General features: G+C 33.6%; 1 protein-coding gene across 1 annotated transcript in view; it reads right to left on the bottom strand.

The window, feature by feature from the left end:
- Positions 1–21,798, bottom strand: part of PPIP5K2 (diphosphoinositol pentakisphosphate kinase 2) — a 73,291-nt gene that overhangs the window by 32,190 nt on the left and 19,303 nt on the right. The window contains exons 10-21 of the mRNA XM_063086782.1: positions 21,133–21,234; positions 19,954–20,040; positions 19,145–19,220; positions 18,945–19,054; positions 18,142–18,227; positions 14,288–14,413; positions 14,024–14,145; positions 13,551–13,733; positions 7,719–7,860; positions 6,728–6,951; positions 2,129–2,256; positions 1,471–1,585 (exon numbers count right to left, since the gene is read on the bottom strand). Of these exons, the coding sequence (XP_062942852.1) occupies positions 1,471–1,585; positions 2,129–2,256; positions 6,728–6,951; positions 7,719–7,860; positions 13,551–13,733; positions 14,024–14,145; positions 14,288–14,413; positions 18,142–18,227; positions 18,945–19,054; positions 19,145–19,220; positions 19,954–20,040; positions 21,133–21,234 (1,501 nt within the window). The remainder of the gene's footprint in view (positions 1–1,470; positions 1,586–2,128; positions 2,257–6,727; positions 6,952–7,718; positions 7,861–13,550; positions 13,734–14,023; positions 14,146–14,287; positions 14,414–18,141; positions 18,228–18,944; positions 19,055–19,144; positions 19,221–19,953; positions 20,041–21,132; positions 21,235–21,798) is intronic.

Below are 21,798 nucleotides of genomic sequence, written 5' to 3'. Positions count from 1 at the left end.
TGATGAGTTTAAATTAAATACTAAAAATTTTCATTAGGTGAACTGATCAATTAGATTTTGATATTACCTTATTAAGAACACCATCTAATATCTAATTCAGTGTTGTACTTACAGATTTGTTAGGCCCACTCTGATGAATAAACAATATTTAGTAGTAACAGGACAAAGAAGAAACAAAAGCAGGATCAAAGAACATATGGATTTGAAATTTTGATGGGAACAGAACATTGAAATAGCCTTAGGGTAACTTTGATAATAATTATTCTCAACACCCAGTAATAAGAAAGATTAGGAAACAAGAGACATATACCAAATCTCATTATACATTTCACTGCCCTTTATTTAAAAAGTACATAAGAAAACAAAATGGAATTTTTTAAAAGATCACTTTGTGTATAAATGTGCACAGATGTATATATCAATATATACAGAGTAAAAAAAAAAGAAAATTTCTTATCTTTTTATCTCTTTATCTTTAAAGGTGATGAGAACCTGGACTTCAAGTTTATACGTAACAGGATAAGACTGGAGGGGGTGGCACTGGGGGAGAAGTTAAGTGAATTTTACATGTGAGAGGAATGTGAATTATTGTGGCCAATGGGCGTATTGTGACAGATCTTATTTTCCAGAGATGGCTGCCACATATATTCAATCCTACATATTCTTTATACAATGTGACAGTGACACTCCACCCATCTAGTGATGTGGGTTATCTTCCCTCCCTTTGAGCCCACATGGACCTCTGTGACTGCCTAAACCAAGAGAGCTCAGAAGTGATGCTAGAAGTAAAGTTAGGTCACAAAAATGACATGCACTTGCACCTTGCTCTCTCAGGAATCTCACTCTCGGAACCCAGATGCATTATTTTAAGGAAGTACATGAAGAGGTTAGATGTAGGTGTTCTGGTTGACAGCTGCAGCTGAGGTCCCAGGTGATAGCCAACATCAAGCATCAGACGTGAAAGAAAACCTTTGAGATGATGTGAGTCCCAGCCACTGTCTGGCTGCAACCTCATGAAAGACCCTAAGTGAAACTGCTTAATTGGTCCCAGTCAACTCTTTGAACTGCGAGAGATAAAAATAAAATGACTGTGGTTGTTTTAAGACATTAAGTCTTGATATCCCATTACATAACAGTAGATAAGAGGCACAATGTTTAACCAAACACCAAGTCCTGTCAGTTCTGAATTCTAAGTGACTCAAATTCATCCCACTGCCTCCAGTCTATAAAATCGCCTAAAATATTTTATGTTGTTTGTTCAAATGGATCTTCTCTGAAGCCAAGAGAACATGTTTCTATGGCCAAAATCTACAAAGTGTATATCGTAGACCCTTGAAAAATGATGACAAATTATACAAATTAGTGATGAATTACTAAAATTTCACAGTAAAAATAGCAGAGTTAGTGATTTGACTAGAAATTCAAGGAGTCATATTTGTTATTTAGATTGGAATAACTTACTGTACTTACATCGCATAAGGCACCATAGCGAAGAATAGATAGCAATGAATGTACATGACTTTCACTGGTAAAATATAATCTGGTACGGACATGACGTTCAGGAGACAGAACACCTCTGGAATACCTAAAATTAGAAGCAGACTGTTAAAACATAACAGTATAGTCAAGAAATTATTAAGTATTGAAATTATTTTGCAAAATGGAATTTTACTAGAAGTAGAAGATCAAAGTAAGTAAATCTATCACTTTCCCAACCACACTGAGAAGTTATCTTAGTAGATAATTTTCCTACGTAAAGCTATAACTGAAACTAAGTAGGATCACTGAGATTAGCCAAAGAATAGACTTAAAGTTAGTCAAGTTCACCATAAATAGTCTTAAAGATGCCTACAGACATTAATGCTGCTGACTGGGGTACAAATTGATGAGTCCATGTGAACGATGACACATACCCCCCTTTTCCCATTCACCTCAGTTTTCTCAAAATTGGAGCCAAAAAGAACCTCAGTTGGAAGTTAACTAATAGGAACACCTAGGTAATACTATTTCCACAGTATGCTGAGTGATACACTCCTGACTTCTTCACAGGAACATCAGAAAGTAATTTAGATTTGAAATGTACAAAAACAGATGCCTATAGATTTAAATAACCAGTACAGTTTCTTACACAGGATGGAGCTTATTTACAGTGTCATCATCTTGTGTCCTCTGAAGATCTGAGCGAATTTTTCTAACTAAAGGAGTACAGTAGCCTTTGGCAATCTCCAGTTTTTCAGCTTTAGTAATACCATATTCCTGAGCAAAAGATACATGATATTAGAAAAAGATTATAATGACAGCAAGCTCTAACAAATGTACTCCTGAATTAAAAAATTCTAGTGAGAGACAAATATCTTATTAAGCTATTTTTGAACATTAGACAAATCCCAGTTTGCATTTTTTGCAAATGCAAACAGACTATTTCCAAACTATTAAGTCTAATTGGAAAGATTCTGTGGTGAAACTGACAGTGTTCTGAAAAAACAAGTAATTTCTGAAGAGGGGAGAATGAATGGATGAGTGCAATCTTTATGAATAGTATTCAACCTAATCGGGTTTTAAATGTAAAAATAAACCTAAAAGATGAATTAAGGCCACAAACACTAAAGCACAGAATAGTCAATAAACATATCAAAAGAAATATAAATTAAAAATATGAGATTTCTGTCTATCAAAATGTCAAAGACTAAAAAGGCTAACACATTCTTCAAAAGCCTTTGACCAATACTTTTAAAATTTTAACTAGTGGTTAGCAAAGATTCCATAAAATTATCAAATTTAAAAACATCTATAATCACTATGAGTTAATTAGATTTTAAGGAATTACTACAATGTAAAATGTCAAGAAAACATAGTAACTGTAAGAGTCATTGCAATGAAAATTATAGTTCAAAATGGTAGATTAGAAAATGACCCTTTTATGAGAAAAGATGTGCATGTGGACAGGATGTGTGTGTGGACAGGAAGAGGGAGAGAAAGGAAGAGGACAGAAAGTGGGGGCTGAGAGGGGAAAGGAGGGAGAACAGGGAAGAGGAAAGAAATACCCATATCCTCCCTCTCTAAGCTCATTCTGGAACCTTAAAATTTAAAGGCTATTTCTTGCTATGAGACCTACAGAAAGATTCATATGCAAAACATCAATATACTTAATAGATCTCAAAAGTGCCTAATAAAGAAAATGCTGATTGGAAGACCTATAAAAACAGAACTTCTTGGGATCATTTACCTTAAACTAACGCTTATTTTCCTAAATTGTTTCAATAATCTTGCCAATATGATAACCATGAAGTGAGTATACAAAAGGGATATATATGTAATTGTGGATGTATGTGTAAACAAAAGGAATACTTTAGAATTAAATGATCATCATGGGAAAAATTTTTTTAAACCTGTTATTAGTAAGGTGTGAAGAAACAGGTATTTTCATTCACTGTTGGTCTGGGTAAAAAATTTCTGAGGCTTCAGAAGTAGTCTTGAGCACATGGAAAGACATGTGTAAGAAGAATGAAAGAAATTAAAAGAATCCAGATTTCTAAATATGAGAAACTGATTAAATAAATTATTCTTACATTCACACCATTCAGCCATTAGGAATAATAATGTATACATAGCTTTACTGACATAGAAAGAAGTTCTTGATGCTAAATGAAGGAAAAAATCAGGTTGTAAAATAGCATGCTTTTGCTGATTTCATTTTTGTAAAGACTGCATTTATTATATATGTGTTTATGAGAAAAATTATATGTGCATGAATCTAACCTAATTGCAGCAAAGAGAATTACTGTAATAGAGATACAACAGCTGAGTTTGAAGAATTATTTTAAAAGATACAAATGACAGCTCAAACCATGCATAACAATACTAATCGCTTAATCATACTTAGGGCTTCTTCTAATTATGATACTTAAAAAAATTAATTATAAATATTTAAGTTACAAGGACATGGTGAGAAGTTTGTTCAACTATATAAACAAAACACCTGACATGCATACGAAATGTAAGAGGTTATTATCTAAAACCCTATTAATATTTGAGTATTCTTGTGGGACCAACTCTTAGAAACTGACTTTTCATTCCCAATTCTAAAACGTTTAATACATATAATGGAAAAAGCAGAGGGGTGAGATTGAAAAAGCCATGTAATGAAAGAGATGATTATGCTAACGATCAGAAAAAACGTGTATTTATTTAGCCACTTAGAAGGTGATATATTCAGATACAGTACACTTAAAGCCTACCTTGAAAAAATGCATACAGCCACGGTAAATATTTAAAAAGGTCTTAAATCTACGTCTAATTGTTAAAAAGTATACTTTTCAGTAATCTGCATTGTAAAAGTAAGTACAACTAAGACACTGAAGCTGGACTACTGTCAAAGCAATCCAAATCAAGGAAGAAAATTAGGTTCTTATTTATGCTTCCAATACAAACTTTAATTATTTGTTTACATGAATTACCAATAATCATTCTTCTTGGAATCTTTAATATGAAAAGTTTGGATAAATTCTCTATCTTGAATTTCATGACAAAGATGGATGCTGACGCAGAAACTTTTGTTAACTAGTTCTATATAATCCAGTCAGCACTAGTTCAATGATCGTCTATCCATACCATACAGTTAAAACTGAATCCTGCAGAATTGTGTGTTCACTTTGATGGTAATCTTCAAATATCTAATGTTATAAAAATTAAACTTTTTACTCTGCAAAATAAAACTTCTCTTTTGCAGAATAAAACTTACCCTTTTTCATTTAGTACATGAAAGAAATGGTCAGAGAATGAGTCCTACTCTCTAAGACCATATTTCTTAAAGTAAGGCCCAAAGACATATTCTTGAAATCTGAAATATTTTTATCCTCTTTTCAAAAGGATTTATGTTTGCAAATAACTAATTCATACATTATACCTAAAACTGCCTATATTATATATCTGACCAGAGATATAGTCCTCTTTCATGCCAAAAGAATAAGCTAATCTTTAACACGTACAAAAACACCTATAGGTAAGATGTACACTGCCTGAATTCCTAGTTTTTCAGTCTTCAGTTGTTTCCTGGACTGTCCATAATTCTTAGGAAAAGGACACTGGCATTATTTTAACCATTTTTATATATAGGTATTTGTAAGTGAGACTATATGGAGTGAACTAATATTAATAAAGCAAATGTATTTTACAGGGCCTAGCTTCCAAAGCCCTGTAGTTTCAAGTATAGCCTAACTTTTTAAAATTACACATAGAATTGTTAAGCTTGCAAAAGACAAATAAAACTTCCCCCAGGCTAAAGTCTCTGTTGTCGATAAAGAATTGTAACACAGCAAAATTGTTGGCTCCAAGGGCAGATGTCCTTGGTGCAGCCAAACCTAATGATTGTTGCCATGACAATTATCTTACTGTTCTTTTGTAACCACCTATGTTCCTTTTCTGTAACTTTCCTTCCTGAAGAAAAAATACAGAGAGAAGACTGGAGTTCAGTGTTAATTTCCAAGGAGGAATGCCTCTCTTTTGAGGGTTCCTGGAAATTAACCCCTTTGGGGCTTCTCACTGCTCAGAAGAAATGGCTTTGAGTAATCCTTTGCGTCTCTGTCAGCCTGTGGGAGAGGTGGCAAGACTATTTGAACTTTTGTTCATAATCTTTATACTTTTCATGTTTTTCATTTTTTCCTGCTGTTTAACTTTAGTTCACAGTTGGAATATCTGATTCTCTCCAACCTCCTCTTTATAATATACAAATCCTCTTTTAGTAACTGGGTTGAAAAAGGTCCCACAATGGCATCTGGATTTTTTTCTTCTAACATTCCCGATCTCAACATGTTTTGTCACTTGCCCCTTTACTGTCAATCAGATTCTCTTTTTAACTGCATTTCAGTTATTTGAATTCTGGTTATACCTTTACTTGCATTCTCCTATACTGAAAAGACCCACATTCCTCAAAAGCACAACTACTTATATCTTGACAGTGAAAAACTATTTTCAAAATACTTTCACACAAAGTAAAAAGACTTGCCAAAATTTTTATACAGGGCCACAACTACCTTTTTTTCCCACTCCACACACATTTTCATAGCATAGTGCCAGGTATGTGCACAATCGGTGTCCAATAAATACTTGAGATTTATTCCACACAGTTTTCAGTTGTTTTGTTAGCATATTATTGTTTCTTAGGAGCATCAATTCTTAAATTTTAGAAAAAGTCACTACATTCCTAGGGCAGTGAAACTACTCTGTGTGATACCATAATGGTAGACACGTCATTGTAAATTTCTCCAAACCCATAGAATGTACAATACCGAGAGTAAACGCTAATGTAAACTACAGACTCTGGGTGATAATGACATGTCAATGTAGGTTCATCAGTTGTAACAAATGTACCACTCTGGTAAGGGATGTTCCTTGGGGGTGTGGGGGGGGGGACTATGTATACGTGGGGCAGGATTTATATCAGAAATCTTTGTACTTTCCACTCAATTTTGTTGTGAACCTAAAACTGTTCTAATAAATACAGCCTACTAAAAGAAAAGTCAGTATAATCAAACTATTAGAAAATCAAATAATGCGATTAATATAATCAATAAAAAGCTTCAAATATAAATTCATAATTAATTTCTTTTTTAAAGTTATGAGTTACCTAGGGACATGAAAACCAACTGTCTTTTATCCACCGATAGACATTTTTAAAGTATCTATTTATACAACGCTATAAGAATTTTCATTCTTAAGAATTACTTACCTGAGGGATAACAATATCTGCTAATGCCTTCGAAAGTCTATATAATTCCATTGTGTTTTCTAATTTCAAGGAACCATTATGCTGGACGTCATATTTTATACAGTCATATATGTCAGGAATTTTACTAATATCATATCTTCCATTTTTTGTTTTAAAGTCTTTCTCCAATTTGGACCATCTACGTAGCATAAGCTCCAATGTTTCACTATGGTAAAGCTGGATATCTAAAAGAACATAACATTTTTAGTATAGTCAATTTAAAATCTGATTAAGAATATATATTAAAATGTTGATAGTTAGAAACATAAGCATCAAAGATAAAACTGTAAGATGATAGAAAATATTAATATAGGCATATACCATTTGCAACCATATATTTTGCAGACTTGGATAAAAGGTAAAATTGGGGTAGGAACTGGGTTTACAAAAGACCTTTTCCATATACTACAGACTTTAAAGAAGAAAAAAAAATTATATCAAAACTCTTTTAAACTAATACATTTTCAATTCTGAATTTTAAATACTGCTACTTTTATTAAATGCACATAACTAATAGAGCAGTCAGACTATCTTTAGCAGAAAGGAACCTCAGACATTAAAAACAGTTCAAATGATCCATTTTTACCAGTAAGAAACCCAAGATGACAAAGTTGTCTGAGTTATTAACCAAGCTAGCCTTAGAGCCAAGGCCCAGATCACTTTGATGATTGCTCCTTATTATTATGCTGCCTATTCACTGCTTAACTGTATGCAATACTACATAATTAGATAATCAAATGAGAATGTTTTAGTGTATCTTTCACACTGTCATGAATAAAAGCAACCAAAACTTAGTTATTATTCTTTTGGATATTAACTCATACTACACCTAGATCTCAAGAGAAAGGCTTGATTTCTTAAAATAAGAAGATTGATGCATCTTATTTTAAAATGCTTATGGTAACTAAATAACAATTTTTGTTTTATGCTCTAAGAAAAACACAATATTTACCTGATGATTTGGGATCTTCCATTCGATGTCTGATTTGAGAAGTCAAACTCTGAATCAAGGAATAAACTTTATCACAGGTCTTCACAGGATTTTTAATTAAATGCATTGATTTGATAAGAGAAATGCTTCCAGATGGAGTAAGCTACAAAGAAGTAAAGAATGTATTTTATATTTGGTTATACCTAGTTGTCTAAGAGAACGATATACAAAATTTCCAGTAGCTGGAGAATAATTCTATACCACAAATTAAGATGACCCCCAAAATACAGTAGTAAGATCAAGGAGGAAGTAAAAGCCTCATAATTTCATATTAAAAAAAATATTAAATCTTAGCTATCACTACATTATACATAGAAAAAATTTATTAGAAGTACTCTAACCTAATGAGATTTGATGACAATTTGCTGACTTGCTTACTATGTGCAAATATGGCTGTAACTACTTAACATATATTTACATGTAATAACCCTAAGCCTCTATCATTATTATCACCTTTTTCTAGATAATCTACTTAACTGAGGTTAAACAACATGCTCAAGATCAAACCACTAATAGGTGAAGGAGTAGGATTCAAACACAGGCACTCTGGCTACAGAGCTGGTGCTTTTAACCACTATGATATTATGCCTTTGTAATGAGTTTTTTCCAATTCAACAAAAGCCATCAATGACAACATACTTCCAAATTCCACTTTTAACACTTTGCTTGGTAAGTTATTTAGCCACACCAAATAAATTTCTACAAATACAAAAAATGTAAAATGGAATTCCACTTCTCGTTATGGTGAACTAGGTACAGGCTGAGTATCCCTTATCTGAAATGCTTAGGACCAGAAATGTTTCAGATTTTTTCCATTTCTGGGATATTTGCAGAATGCATACTGGTTGAGCATCCCTAATCTGAAAATCCAAAGTCTGAAATACTCCAAAGAGCATTTCCTTTTAGTGTCATGCTAGGGTTCAAAAAGTTTCAGATTTTGGAGCATTTCAAATTTCAGATTTTCAGACTAGGAATGCTCAACAGGTAGTTATGATCATCTAAAATCCAGAGCAAAGAACTTCTATACTTCTGCTTTAAGGCATCTTAGATATAACAAGGTCACAAAGAATTATGAAAGTGAAACTCAAAGGTCAGTAATAAAGAAAGTAAGCCTGGCATTTAAAACTATTTTTGTGCTTGAAACATCTGTATTCATGAATATAGTCAAAAGAGTGCATAAAGGAAAATTTGTGGCCTAATGTGTATATTTTATAAAGGACTGAACAATAAGTTAATAAGCATCCATCTAGTGTTACTAGTTTTCAAGAATCGGAAAAAGAGCAAAATAAAAATACAGAAGTAGAAGGAATAAGATATTAAACAATAAGAATTAATCAAATGGAAAACAAGCACATAATTCAGAGAACCAATAAATCTAAACAATGGTTCTTGGAAAAGACTAATAGAACTGATCAACCATAGCAAAATGCAATCTAAATAAAAATCCTAACAGTATTTTTGACTAGCTTAATTTAAAATTTATATGGAAATGCGAGAAAGGCCAAGAAACACTTGAAGATGGATCAATGTCAGAGCTGGGAAATCTTATTCACTGGCACAAGAATCAACAAACAATACAGAATCTAGAAACAGATCACACATGTATGATAAAGATGGTATTAAAGAGTAGTGGGGAAAGGACAGTCTTTTCAGTGTGTGGTACTGAGACACCTGGATGTACCTACAGTTGTGGAGGGGAAATCAATTTTGACACTCTTACTTCATTGCACACAAAAATCAATTTTATCTGGATTGAGGACAGATGTGAAGGGCAAAACAGTAAAGCTTATAGAACATTATATAGAAGAAAATCTTACGACTTCTGGTTAGAAAAAGATGTTTTAAATACACAAAAATGCACTGACCATAAAGAAAAAAATTGAAGTTGGAATTCTTAAAAAATAAGAAGTGCTTATCAAAAGACATCACTAAGGTTTAGAGTATGTGCTGGTATCTAGAACACATATAACAAAGAACTCATGTCCAGAACCTAGGTATGTCCACCGGAATGGCCAAAATTAAATAGTCTGAGAATCCCAAGAATGGAGACTACGTGGAGCAATGAAAACTCTCATGGACTTCTGGTGGGAGTGTAAATTGGTTCAATGACTTGGAAAACAGTTCAATATCACCTAATATTGAATTAATATTATACTAATATTGAACATAAGCATACTGTGGTTCACAATTCCACTACTAGAATATACCCAAGAGACACATGCTCATATGCACTAGGTAGCATAGAAGGATATTCACAACAGCATTAACCATAACAGCTCAAAACTGCAGTAAAAGAATATATAAATTGCAGTATGTTCATGAAACAGAACATGGGTCAACAAACTATAGCCTGCAGGCCAAATGGGGCCTGTGACACACACAGCCCATGAGCTTAAAATGGTTTTTACATTTTGAAAGAGTAGTTAAAAAAAATATGCAATAGAAACCATAATACTTGGTCTGCAAAGCCCAAAATATTTACTATCTGGTCTTTCACTGAAAAAGTCTGCCAACTCCTGAAATAGAATACTACACAGCAATGATTATTAATTAACTACGGAAGCACTCAACAATATGGATTAATTTCGCAAAATAATATTGAGCAAAAGAAGCCAGACATAAAAGAAAACATTCTATTCTACAAAGCTTAAAAAAAAAATCTGAAGTCAACTAGTATAGCCATTGTCAAAAACAGTACACACACTATTCAAAAACTAAAAACAGAGCTACCATATGATCCAACAATCCCACTACTGGGTATATATCCAAAGGAAATGAAAGAGATATCTGAATTCCCATGTCATTTGCAGCATTGTTCACAATAGCCAAGATACAGAATCAACCTAAGTGTCCATCAACAGATGAATGGATAAAGAAAATGTGGTATATACACACAATATGGTATATATACCACCTAGCCTTAAAAGAAGAAAAGCCTGTCATTTACAACACATGGCTGATCTTTGAGGACATTATGTTAATGAAATAAGCCAGACACAGAAAGACAAATACACACGATCTCATTTACATGTAGAATCCAAAAAAGTTGAACTTATAGAAGCAGAGAGTAGAATAGTGGTTACCAAGGGCTGGGGGAAGAAAGGGGTTGGGGAGATGGTTAGTCAAGGGATACAACATTTCAGATAGAAGAAATAAGTATAAGAGATCTATTGTACAACAACTTGATGACTGCAGTTAATAGCAATGTGTTGTATTCTTGAAAATTGCTAAGACAGTAGATCTTAAGTGTTCTCACCAGAAAAAATGATAAGTATGTGAGGCAATACATACGTTAATTAGTTTTATTTAGCCATTCCACAATGTATACATATTTCAAAACATCATGCTGCACATGATAAATATATAAGATTTTCATTTGCTAATTAAAATAAAACACCAATAATGAAATATTTGAAAGAGAAATCCAGAAAGTAATCTCACTTACAATAGGTACCAAAAAATAAAATACCTAGGAGTAAATTTAACCAAGGAGGTGAAGGAACTCTACAACAAAAAAAACTATAAAACACTGATGAAAGAAATTTAAAAAGACACAAATAAATGGAAAGCTATTCCCTGTTTATGTTAATAACACAAAATTCCATACTACCCAAAGCAATCTATAGAATCAATGCAATCCCTATCAAAATACCAATGATGTTCTTCACAGAAAGAGAAAAAACAACCTTAAAATTTGTATGGAACCACAAAAGACACCATATAGCCAAAGTCATCTTGAACAAAAAGAACAAAGCTGGTCTGGCCCGTTAGCTTAGTTGGTTAGAGCACAGCCTTATAATCCCAAGGTTACAGGTTCAGATCCCTGTACCAGCCGGCCAGCCTCAAAAAAAAAGAACAAAGTTGGAGGCATTACACTACCCTGACTTCAAAATATACTATAATGCTATGGTAACCAAAACAGCATAGTACTAGCATAAAAACAAACCATATAGAACAATGGAACAGAATAGAGAGCCCAGAAATAAATCCACACATTTACAGCTTTTACATACACACATTGCCCATTTTCAACAAAAGTGCCAAGAATATACCCTGGGGAAAGAACAGTCTCTTCAATAAATGGTGATGGGAAAACACTGTATCTCTCACCATACACAAAGATCAACTTAAAATGAATTAAAGATTTAAACTTAAGACCTGAAACTAGGAAACTACTAGAAGAAAACGTAGGGGAAACACACACATAGTGGGAATGGGCAGTGCTTTTTTGAACAAGACTTCAAAGGCACAGGCAACAAAAGCAAAAATTGACAAAGGTATTACATCATACTAAAAAGCTGCTGTACTGCAAAGGAAACAATCAACAAAGTGAAGAGACAACTAACAGAATGGGAAAAAGTATTTGCAAACTATGCATCTGACAAGGGGCCAATATCCAGAAGATATAAAAAACTCGAACAAGGCGACAACAAAAAAACTTATTAAAAAATGGGCAAAGGAGCTGAAAAGATATTTCTCAAAAGAAAACATACAAATGGCCATGAGGTACATGAAAAATACTCAACATCACTAATCATCAGGGAAATACAAACTAAAACTACAAATTTCACTCCAGTTAAAATGGCTATTTATTAAACAGACAGAAAATAACAAGCACTGGCAAGGATGCAGAGAAGGGAAGCTCTCATACACTGTTGTTGAGAATGTAAATTAGTATAGCCATTAAGGAAAACAGTATGGAGATTCCGCAAAAAACTAAAAATAGAACTACCTTATGACCCAGCAATCCCACTACTGGGTATTTATCCAAAAGAAATGAAATCGATATATCGAAGAGAGACCTGCACTCCCTTATTTACTGCTGCACTATTCACAAAAGACAAGAGATGGAACCAACCTAAGTGTCTATCAACGAATGAATGGATTTAAAAAATGTGGTGTATATCAGTATATCAGTCCACACTATGGAATACTATTTAGCTACAAAAAAAAAAAAAAAAAAGGAAGAAATCCTGTTATTTGTAGCAACGTGGACAGAACTGGAGACCATCATGTTAAGTGAAGTAAACCAGGTACATAAAGACAAATACTGCATGATCTCACTCATACGAGCAGACAAGTAGAATCTTAAAAAAAAAAAAGCAGGGTGGGGGGAGTTCTCATTGAAGTAGAGAGAAGAAAAATAGTTAACAAAGGCTGGGAAGGAAAGGAGGGTGGAAGTAGGGGGAGATGAATAGGTGGATTAATAGATACAAAGCTACAGGGTAGACAGAATAAGTTCTGGTGTTCTAGGATGACTACAGCTAATAATATATTGTATGTTTTTAAACAGCTAGAGAAGAGGGTCTTCAACATAATCACCACAAAGAAAAGATAAGTGTTTAGGTACTGGATATACTATCCACCCTAAGTGAATCATTGTACAATACATGCATGTATTGAAACAACACACTGTGCCCCACAAATATGTACAATTAAAAATAAATAAAAAGAAAAATAAATAATTTTAAAGTTAAAAAAAATTAAAGTAAAAAAAGCCAAAAATGAAACTACAGTGGTTAAAGATGTATACTTATCCAAATAAGTATTCCGGATATGATAAGACTATAAAAAAGTACAACATAAAAAGGATAGTAGTTATTTCTAGAAGATGGAAACAGGCTGCAGTTGAGAAGGGGCATACAGGGGCCAGAGTTATTCCAATGTTTTATTTACCTGGATGGTGATGACATGAGTATTCACTTTATAATACAATAAGCTCTACATTTATGTTTTATGCACTTTTCTCTCTGCGTGTGATATTTCACAATATAAGAGTTTGCTAAGACCCACCTTTTCATAATCTTCAGAAGTAAATTCTCGGTCTTTCTGAAGTATTTCATGAAGCCTTGCCTTCACACGTTGCTGACAACTGCTCAAAGAGTCACTATCACTATCCAAAAGACCATTCATATTTGCACTTTTCACCATCTGAACAAGAATGGGTGTGAGCTCTCCTTCTAGAGCTAATAGCCCCTAAACATATTAAATAAAGCCAACACAAATTTTAATAATTAATATGTAAAATAATAGAAAGTATCATAATAGATATTTTGTTACATGCTGAATTTTATAAGATGTAAGATAACTATTTACAATAAATAAACCATATTAATAATACAGTTCCATCACTGCCACTGAAGGTCTTTAGTTGAAAATTCCAAATTTGGAATTTTTAAGTATTGCCTTATTGCCTTAGTAAAAAATCTTTAAAAATGCAGTATTAGATGGAAATTCTAATAATTCTAAAAATCATTTATTTATACCTTTGCAAAAGCAGCTGCAGTCATCTGGACTCGTCCTTCATCAGAGGCATATATTTTGAGGTCATGTCGGTAGGTGCTATGTAATCTAAGTAAACCACAACCAGGAAATCCTGCATAATCTCCTGAAAATAAATCCTCAAATCACTTAAGCTATATTTCCATCTCACTGTATTTCTATAAATATTTAGTAACATCACAAAGTAAATGAGGATTTTAAAGCACTATGTTTGAATTTAGTCAAATTAAAGAAACTCCAAGCTTTACCTTGACCTCCAGGATACATACACCTGAAAGCTCTTCCAAGTTCTTCAGCCTGCACTCTGCCTGCAGGGGTTAATTCTCCTCCCCATTTTAGAACCAAAAGTAAGGATGGTTCTTCTCTTCGGCTGTCTACAACACACATGAATGGATAATACAAATGTTAAGTTTGTTTCTTTAAACAGACATGTCTCGAGATTAATTTTTTTCTCTATGCTCTCTTCCATAGTGGAGTATAACCCATATGTAAATTATTAAGTTCTTTAAATGTACCTATTGTTGTAGGTTGTTGCTTCTATCAAAAATATCCCTTGTTCTGCCTGTTAGAATTTTACTGAAATTTCAAAATCCCTTTCATACTTTAGGAAGGATTTCAATTTTCTGAAGGGAAGTGTTGCTTCTCCCTTCCCTGCTCTCATAACGACTTGTCCAATGTGTTTAATTTAGTTATGCTATATCTAGAAAAAGTATAGAAATAGGTAAATAGCTATATCTGCTAGATTAAGAACTCCTTGATGCCAGGATACAGATCTTATCTGTCTTTACATCAAGTGCCTTCTGCAGTGCTGTCTAAAAGGAAATATGTTAGCTGAAGTGAAGAAGATACATTTGTTTTTATGATTAAAAATCAGTGATGTACATAATTTTTAGGCAGATGTGAGATGTCAGAGCCTAACATTTATTCTAATTTAAATTCTATGCAATCTAATAAATTTTATGCAAAACAATGAAATGTAGTCAAGAGCAGCTTTTTAAAATTTGGAATTCTGGAATCTTTGTATGTCCTAGATCAGAATATTTCTCAGACATGGGGGAGGCACCATAAGTGAATGAGTTTCTGTACTTAATTTTAACCTGCCCTTTATTGTGGTATTAAGATCTATGCTGGATTTTGGAAACAAAGGTAATTTAAAAACAAGCAGTATAAGCACTAAAAGAACTTAAAGATAATTTATTAAAAGTGATAGAAAATCACCCTTTCTCTTGGGGCAAGTTAGCAGTTTTATGTGCATTACCATGCAGGCCAACATTAATTTATGGAAAGACAATTAGTTAGCTTTTTTATTATATTTGTTTATAAAATGGTTTTGATTATAAACATCAAGATATAAGAAATTAATCTGTATTGCTATTAATCACAAAGTGTGACAAGAAAGTGACATGTCAAATGTTAAAATATATAAAGGATAACATATTCGAACTTGTGTCTGCATTTAAGGTAGTCATTACTTTAATTTCTGCTACTATAAATAATGCCACTGTGAATATCCATATTGATCAATCTTTCCCTGAACATCTCATTACTTCCTTGGCATAGATTCTTACAAGTAGAACTAAAGTCAAAGCAAAGAAACATTGTTTTAAGCTTTTGATATATATTGCCAAATTTCTTTTCAAAAGTATAAACTGTGCCAGTTTATACTTTTACCAGTAGACCGAAAACCTGTCACAATATATTCTCATCTGCAGTCTTTATTACTAGTTTAAAAAAAAGAAAAAAAATCATTATTGGCCAATTGAATTTCTCGATGAAATGACTTCCCCAATCCCTGGCCATTTCTCTCTCTCTTTTTTTTTTTTTTAATAATTTTTTTTTGAGTCTTCCAGTCAAGATGGCAGAATAGATGGTCCCCAGCGTCACCCTCTCCCACAAATTAATAAATTTACAACTATTCAAAAGCAATGACAGCCAAGCTGGGGCCGCTAGAGCTCAGGGGAAGAGGAGGAGAGATCTACGGAGTGCAGGAAGGCCAGAGAAGCCACAATGAGAGAAAGATAAAACCTCTCTGACCATTTTGAACCCCGGCCGCTTCCAGGCTGGAGCTGCTGAGCACACGGAGCAGGAGCTGGCAAAAGCTGCCGCTGTGCCCTTCAGATAAAGTTGCTTGGAAGTGGTAAGGGGGAGAAGAGGGCCTTGGTGGCCCCCAGGCCACCAAGACCACTAACATGGTTCCCATGGACCCACAAAGGAGCAAGGAGCCACAACAACTGAAAAAGGAGCCACTAAGAGGTCTGTGAGTCATCACAAGGGACTGGCGTACAGCCTATCCCCTGAGAAGTGTTTGTAGCACAGGCAGCTGGGGAGACTGGCCCACCAGGAAAACACTGGGACACAGCAAGGACAGCTGATTTGTCCCCCAATCAGTGTAGGACCACTCAGAGGAGACTGGACAGGAATACAGAACTGCATGGGGTGCAGTTTGATGAAAAGACTCAGGCCCAGACCAGTGTTTCTAAACAACCCAGGTGCATTGGATTTCACTAAACCCAGAAGTCCTATAAAGTCAACCATTAAAACCTGAGCTGCACAAAAAGCCTTCCCCAGGGAATCAACAGCAAAGCAGCAATTTAGCTCAACCACAGAGCTCAAGTACTGGTCCCCACAGGAAGTTCCTCCATTTTAGAAATAAGCAAAGGACAGCAAATTAGTTCTAGTGCAGAGTCTAAGTAGTGGGAACAGCAAATAATCCAACACAGAACTGAAAGAAAAAACAGAATACCCACAACCAGAGACAAAGTTTGTTATTAACTAGTAAAGGTCTCATTTCACCAAAGAACACCTATAACACCCAGAAGTACTGGAAGTCCCCTGGGCTACTAAGCCAGAAAGGGGGGACAACCAGGCACACCACCAGTGCCACAGGGCCTGCCCAGGGTCCTGAGGCATGGAGCAGAAGACCAGACCCTCCTCCTACAACCATGCATACTGCCAGCACCACAGGGCCCACCTGGGGTCTTGAGGTATGGATCCGGGAACCAGACCCCCTCCCACAACCAGGCACACCACCATCGGCACCACCAACTAGGTAAGGAGCATGCCAAAAACATCACCTCCATGTGGGTGGCCTACCACAGCCACAATAACCACAGCTGCCTCCAAAGTGGCTAGATGCCAGAACCACTGTGCAGATGATCTGCCAGCCACTGAAGTGCATTGACACAAGGAGAGTCACCAGCAGAGACCAAAGAAAAGAAGAGGATGTCTATCTCCACAAAGCTCATCCTAGAGTGACAGAAGAAGCATGTGCTCTACAATAATATTGGGGGACCTGAACACACCTCTCAGCATTGTGACAGATCATCTAGGCAACAAATCAACAGAGTAACCATAACTCTTTCAGAAGGAGAGAAGAAATCTAGGGTAATTAGAGGGGGGAGAGGGAAAGAGATGGGGAGAGAATGGACAAGGGGCATAAAGAATAAGCATAATTGGTAACAATATATATCTAGTAATATTGATTTGATCAACATATGTCAGTGCTGAACCCCAAAAATCTGTATAATCAATATGATTCAATAAAAATTAAAAAGAAAACAAAACAGCACCACACTCTAACCAACTGAGCTAACGGGGCAGCTCCCCTACCCATTTTTCTTTTGGAAAGTAAATGAATTTACAGACTTTTGTGCTGACTGCTCTTAGGAAATCAACCTTGTTTAAATGCATATTCTGGTTTATTGGTTGAAGAAAAACATCAATTTATTTTTGAAATGTGTTAATTGTGATTTTTTCAAATGGTCTTTTTGTACTTCTTGAGCTTTCTTCCTATATACTCTGCCCTCTTCCGTCAGAAGAAAGGGGCCCATTAAACAACACTTAGTTATAAATAAATAAGCTTTCTGAAACAATTCCAGAGTAAAAGGGAATTCCTAAGCAGCTTTTAAAATAATACAATCAATTCTTTACTTAGAAGTTAAAGAATAAAATCTATCCTTTATAAAGAACAGAAGGCACAATTAATGAACCTCCACTTTATTTTTCCTTTATTCAGCATGTCAGTCCCCAAACTATTAAGCAAAAGATCCAAAGGTAATCAACAATGAGTAGTAAGTCACTACATATAAGTAAAACACAATACCTTCCTCTTCACTAGATGTTTTAGGACAACCATGAGGCAGATAGGTCAACTGGACTTTACGATTTATTCCAGAAAAATGGCCATACCTAAAAAATAAAACAGCAAGCAAAATGAACAATATTCAGTAAGTGTTGATGTGACCTCCTAAAGAAAAAACCAAAATCCATGTAGAGAAAACTAATTCTCACATATTAATACTCACTTCTATTTGTAACTGCCTTGCTGAATTATTCAAAATATCCTAGCAGAAAATCTGTACCACAGGTGGTCATTCTACCCACATTAAAAACAAAAATACAAAACAGTTTTTCTACAAAAGTTAGACAATTCTCAAGAAACAACAAAGTAGAGAAATAGGTAAAAATATAAATGTATGTGTCTTTAAAAAATAAAGGAGAAAGGATATGTATCTACATATGGTCAAACATGTAAAGCTTATAACAAGAATATTGCTGAGTACCAATCTTTCTTGATTAAGACATAGTTCGAAATATTTTAATTTAAAAAGCACTGAATTTGTGGACAAATTAGCAATATGGTCTTCGCTGGAAGCAGTACATCATAGAAGATCCAAATATGATGTCTTCTTTTAACCTTCTCATCGATATTAAATGTAAAACTAAAATAATAACCTTCAATACAACAATCTGTTTTCTCACATTAGATTTTCACTTTTTCCTTCACAGCTACAGTTATAAAGAGCGAAAAGATCAAACTGTGAAGGAAATTAAAATGGAAAATCACACACAGGAAAAAAGGAGAACTACAACTAGTTATCTTAAGGGTTTCTCAAAGATACTCACATCTCTAATACGGTCTTCAGTTGTTCAAGTTTTGGCTTATTTTCTTCAATTTCAGAATCATTATTTTGCCCTAGCTCCATAAGAAGTTGCCGTGCAATATCCAGCACTTCCTATAAAATAAATTAGTAAATAATTAATTTTTTTTTTTATAATTTCACCATTAAAAATTTAAAACTCAATAAGAAAGCAAATATACTTGCCTGTAATTGTTTTGGCTTTTTGAGTTTTAATTTTCCTGATTTATATCCATCACACTTTTCAAAAAGATCAAAAAATCTTATAAAAAAGACAGAGCCCTGTTAGTTACTCACAATAATTAATATTACCACAATGTATGTAAACTAATTAATAATAAATGATAAATATGTGGCTAGAACTCGGGGTCTATGGATTTTAAGTGCTGTTTCCTCTTTCATTAAAACATGTAGCTTTTCTACTTTGAGAAAACTTAGTACTTTCCTAAACCATATAAAACTAATAATTACCATATTACTTTAAAAGGCTTTCTCATTGTGGATACTGAACATGAAATTATAATACAAAATATTATATATTCTCTGAAGTCACTGCATACACATTAAAAATACCTGTGTCAACAAATATTTAATGGGTCAGGTTTTCAAATTTTATTATCTCCAAATAAAACACCAAACAGAAATAACAGAAACTTTCATTCTACTAATTTTCTTCTAGAAGGTTGAGAGGTTAATGACTCTCAGAATTCAACACTGAAGAATGATAAAACAAGATTAAATAGAACACCTTTATGACAATAAATGAAAGCCAGATCAGGCTGATGATATTTATAGATATTACTACAATAATTTTCAGATGCTGACATATATAATTCTTTTAAATGGATTTTGTATGCATCCAGTGGTTTAAATATTAATGGCCAAGATATGGTAGGTAAAAGTTTTACTGTATAATGTATAAATCAAAGAGCTTATCGCATATCAGAATCTTAAAATTATATCATGAATGATAAATTATTCCTCTTAAAACATACTTTTGATGCCTCACTTCCATTTTCATTTTTTGTTTTGGTGTTCGATCCCCATGACGTATGACAGCTATGACACATCTAAGTTCCATCCTAAAATGAAAAAAAAAGTTCTGAATTCTCTAGCAAAGATTTGTGTTGTATAATTCAAATTAACACAATGTCTAATCATTTATTTAGTACTATCTTTTACCATTTCAAGATCTTCCCCATGAAGAATAGTACTTACATCAATCTAGTCTTAATTTTATGAAATCAAATCATAAAAATAATTTAAAAAGCTGAAGGAAAGGTGGTGATATGATATGATACATTTTCTTCTCTAGAAATGACTATGTTCACTTTGGAATAAAAGCAAATTGACTTTCAATCCCTGAAAATTTATCCTGAAGCATTAGACCATTATGGACTGAGATTTCATTAAATCAAATCAAAATAAAGCTTTATATGATGGCTGCTATATTTACATACTTGCTATACAGTATTTTGTCCATGTAAGAAGGAGTATTTAAAATTCAAATTACTGGAAAATAAAACGGTCTTAGAAGCATGAGGTATAATTTAGTATTTGGCAAAGTTGTCAGCCACAGAATATTACCCTGCAGGATATTAATAATTACCTGAAAAAATTTTGTGTTAAGAAAATTTGGAAAACGTTGGTTTAAAAACAGAATTAAATAGTTTTTCCCCCTCAATCAGGACTTCTCAGAAATTTAACAGGCTAACGTAAATCTGTAAGCTGTAAATATGACACATTCATTCAACTCACCTGACTTTTGAAGGAGTAATTTTCATTAGTACAATGTTATGAAACACTTTGGCAATACTGGTCTAATGAATTCACTTCAAGGTATAACTTGAGAAGAGCCAAAGGGGCATGACCACTGTGAACCTTTAAGTAATGCTATTAACTGGCACCTCTTTTACTTTTATGGTTTTATTAAATAGTTCTATAATTATCCAAGCATATTTCAGAATTTTATTTGTAACAATATGAAAGATTTTAAGTCTAGTGGATCCTTGTAAAAGCATATAATCTCTTCGTCTGACTTCAAACTGAATCACATGAAAAAATACACAATAAAGTGTCTAACAATCATTCAGAAATTTAATGTTTATTGTAATAGCACAGATTGAAGGGGGAAAACCTAAGAAATTTCTAAATAAAAAATAATTCAAACTTACATAGTTCCAGATGTAGTTGGTACAATTGGGATATCTTCAGCTTCTAAGGGTATTGACCAGGGGATATGAAATTGTGGAGCGAGCTCTCGCATTACAGTATTTCTTTGAGACAAAGAGAAAAAAAAAAATCTTAGTTCTTTTTGAGACAAAACTGGGTACTTAATGACACTGAGAGAGAACGGTAAGAGTTCAAGTCAAACTATCTGGTGGTTACATCACATTAAAAGTAACCCAAAGAATCAATCCTGATCAAGAAAAATTAAGTCAGCAGTTCTAAATTGGAGTATCAGAACACACCAATGGGATCTCAAAACTTTGGGATTGTTTAGTTAGTCACATTAGTTTTAAAACATAAATCAACAGTGGATTCAAATAAATCACTATAATGATATCATATCTAATTATGTACATTCTGGAATCCGAGACTGTCTCTTCTGTGTGGCCAATGATAATTTCTCATCAGTTTATTGAACACCTATATAGCTATTCTAAATATCATGCTCATTTTTAACAAATCATTCTTATACTAATAGGGTTAACAATGCAAACATGTTTAAGTTAAGTATAATACTTTTTTTGTTTTGTTTAAATTTAGCATTTATTCGTGCTAAAATTTAGTAAACTACCCCCAATTTCACTTTAAGGATAAGTTCACAAAATTGAAAC

This window comes from Cynocephalus volans, chromosome 2 (assembly GCF_027409185.1).
Source record: "Cynocephalus volans isolate mCynVol1 chromosome 2, mCynVol1.pri, whole genome shotgun sequence".
Classification (NCBI taxonomy): Eukaryota; Metazoa; Chordata; class Mammalia; order Dermoptera; family Cynocephalidae; genus Cynocephalus; species Cynocephalus volans.
This window is presented reverse-complemented; position numbering and strand designations above follow the sequence as displayed.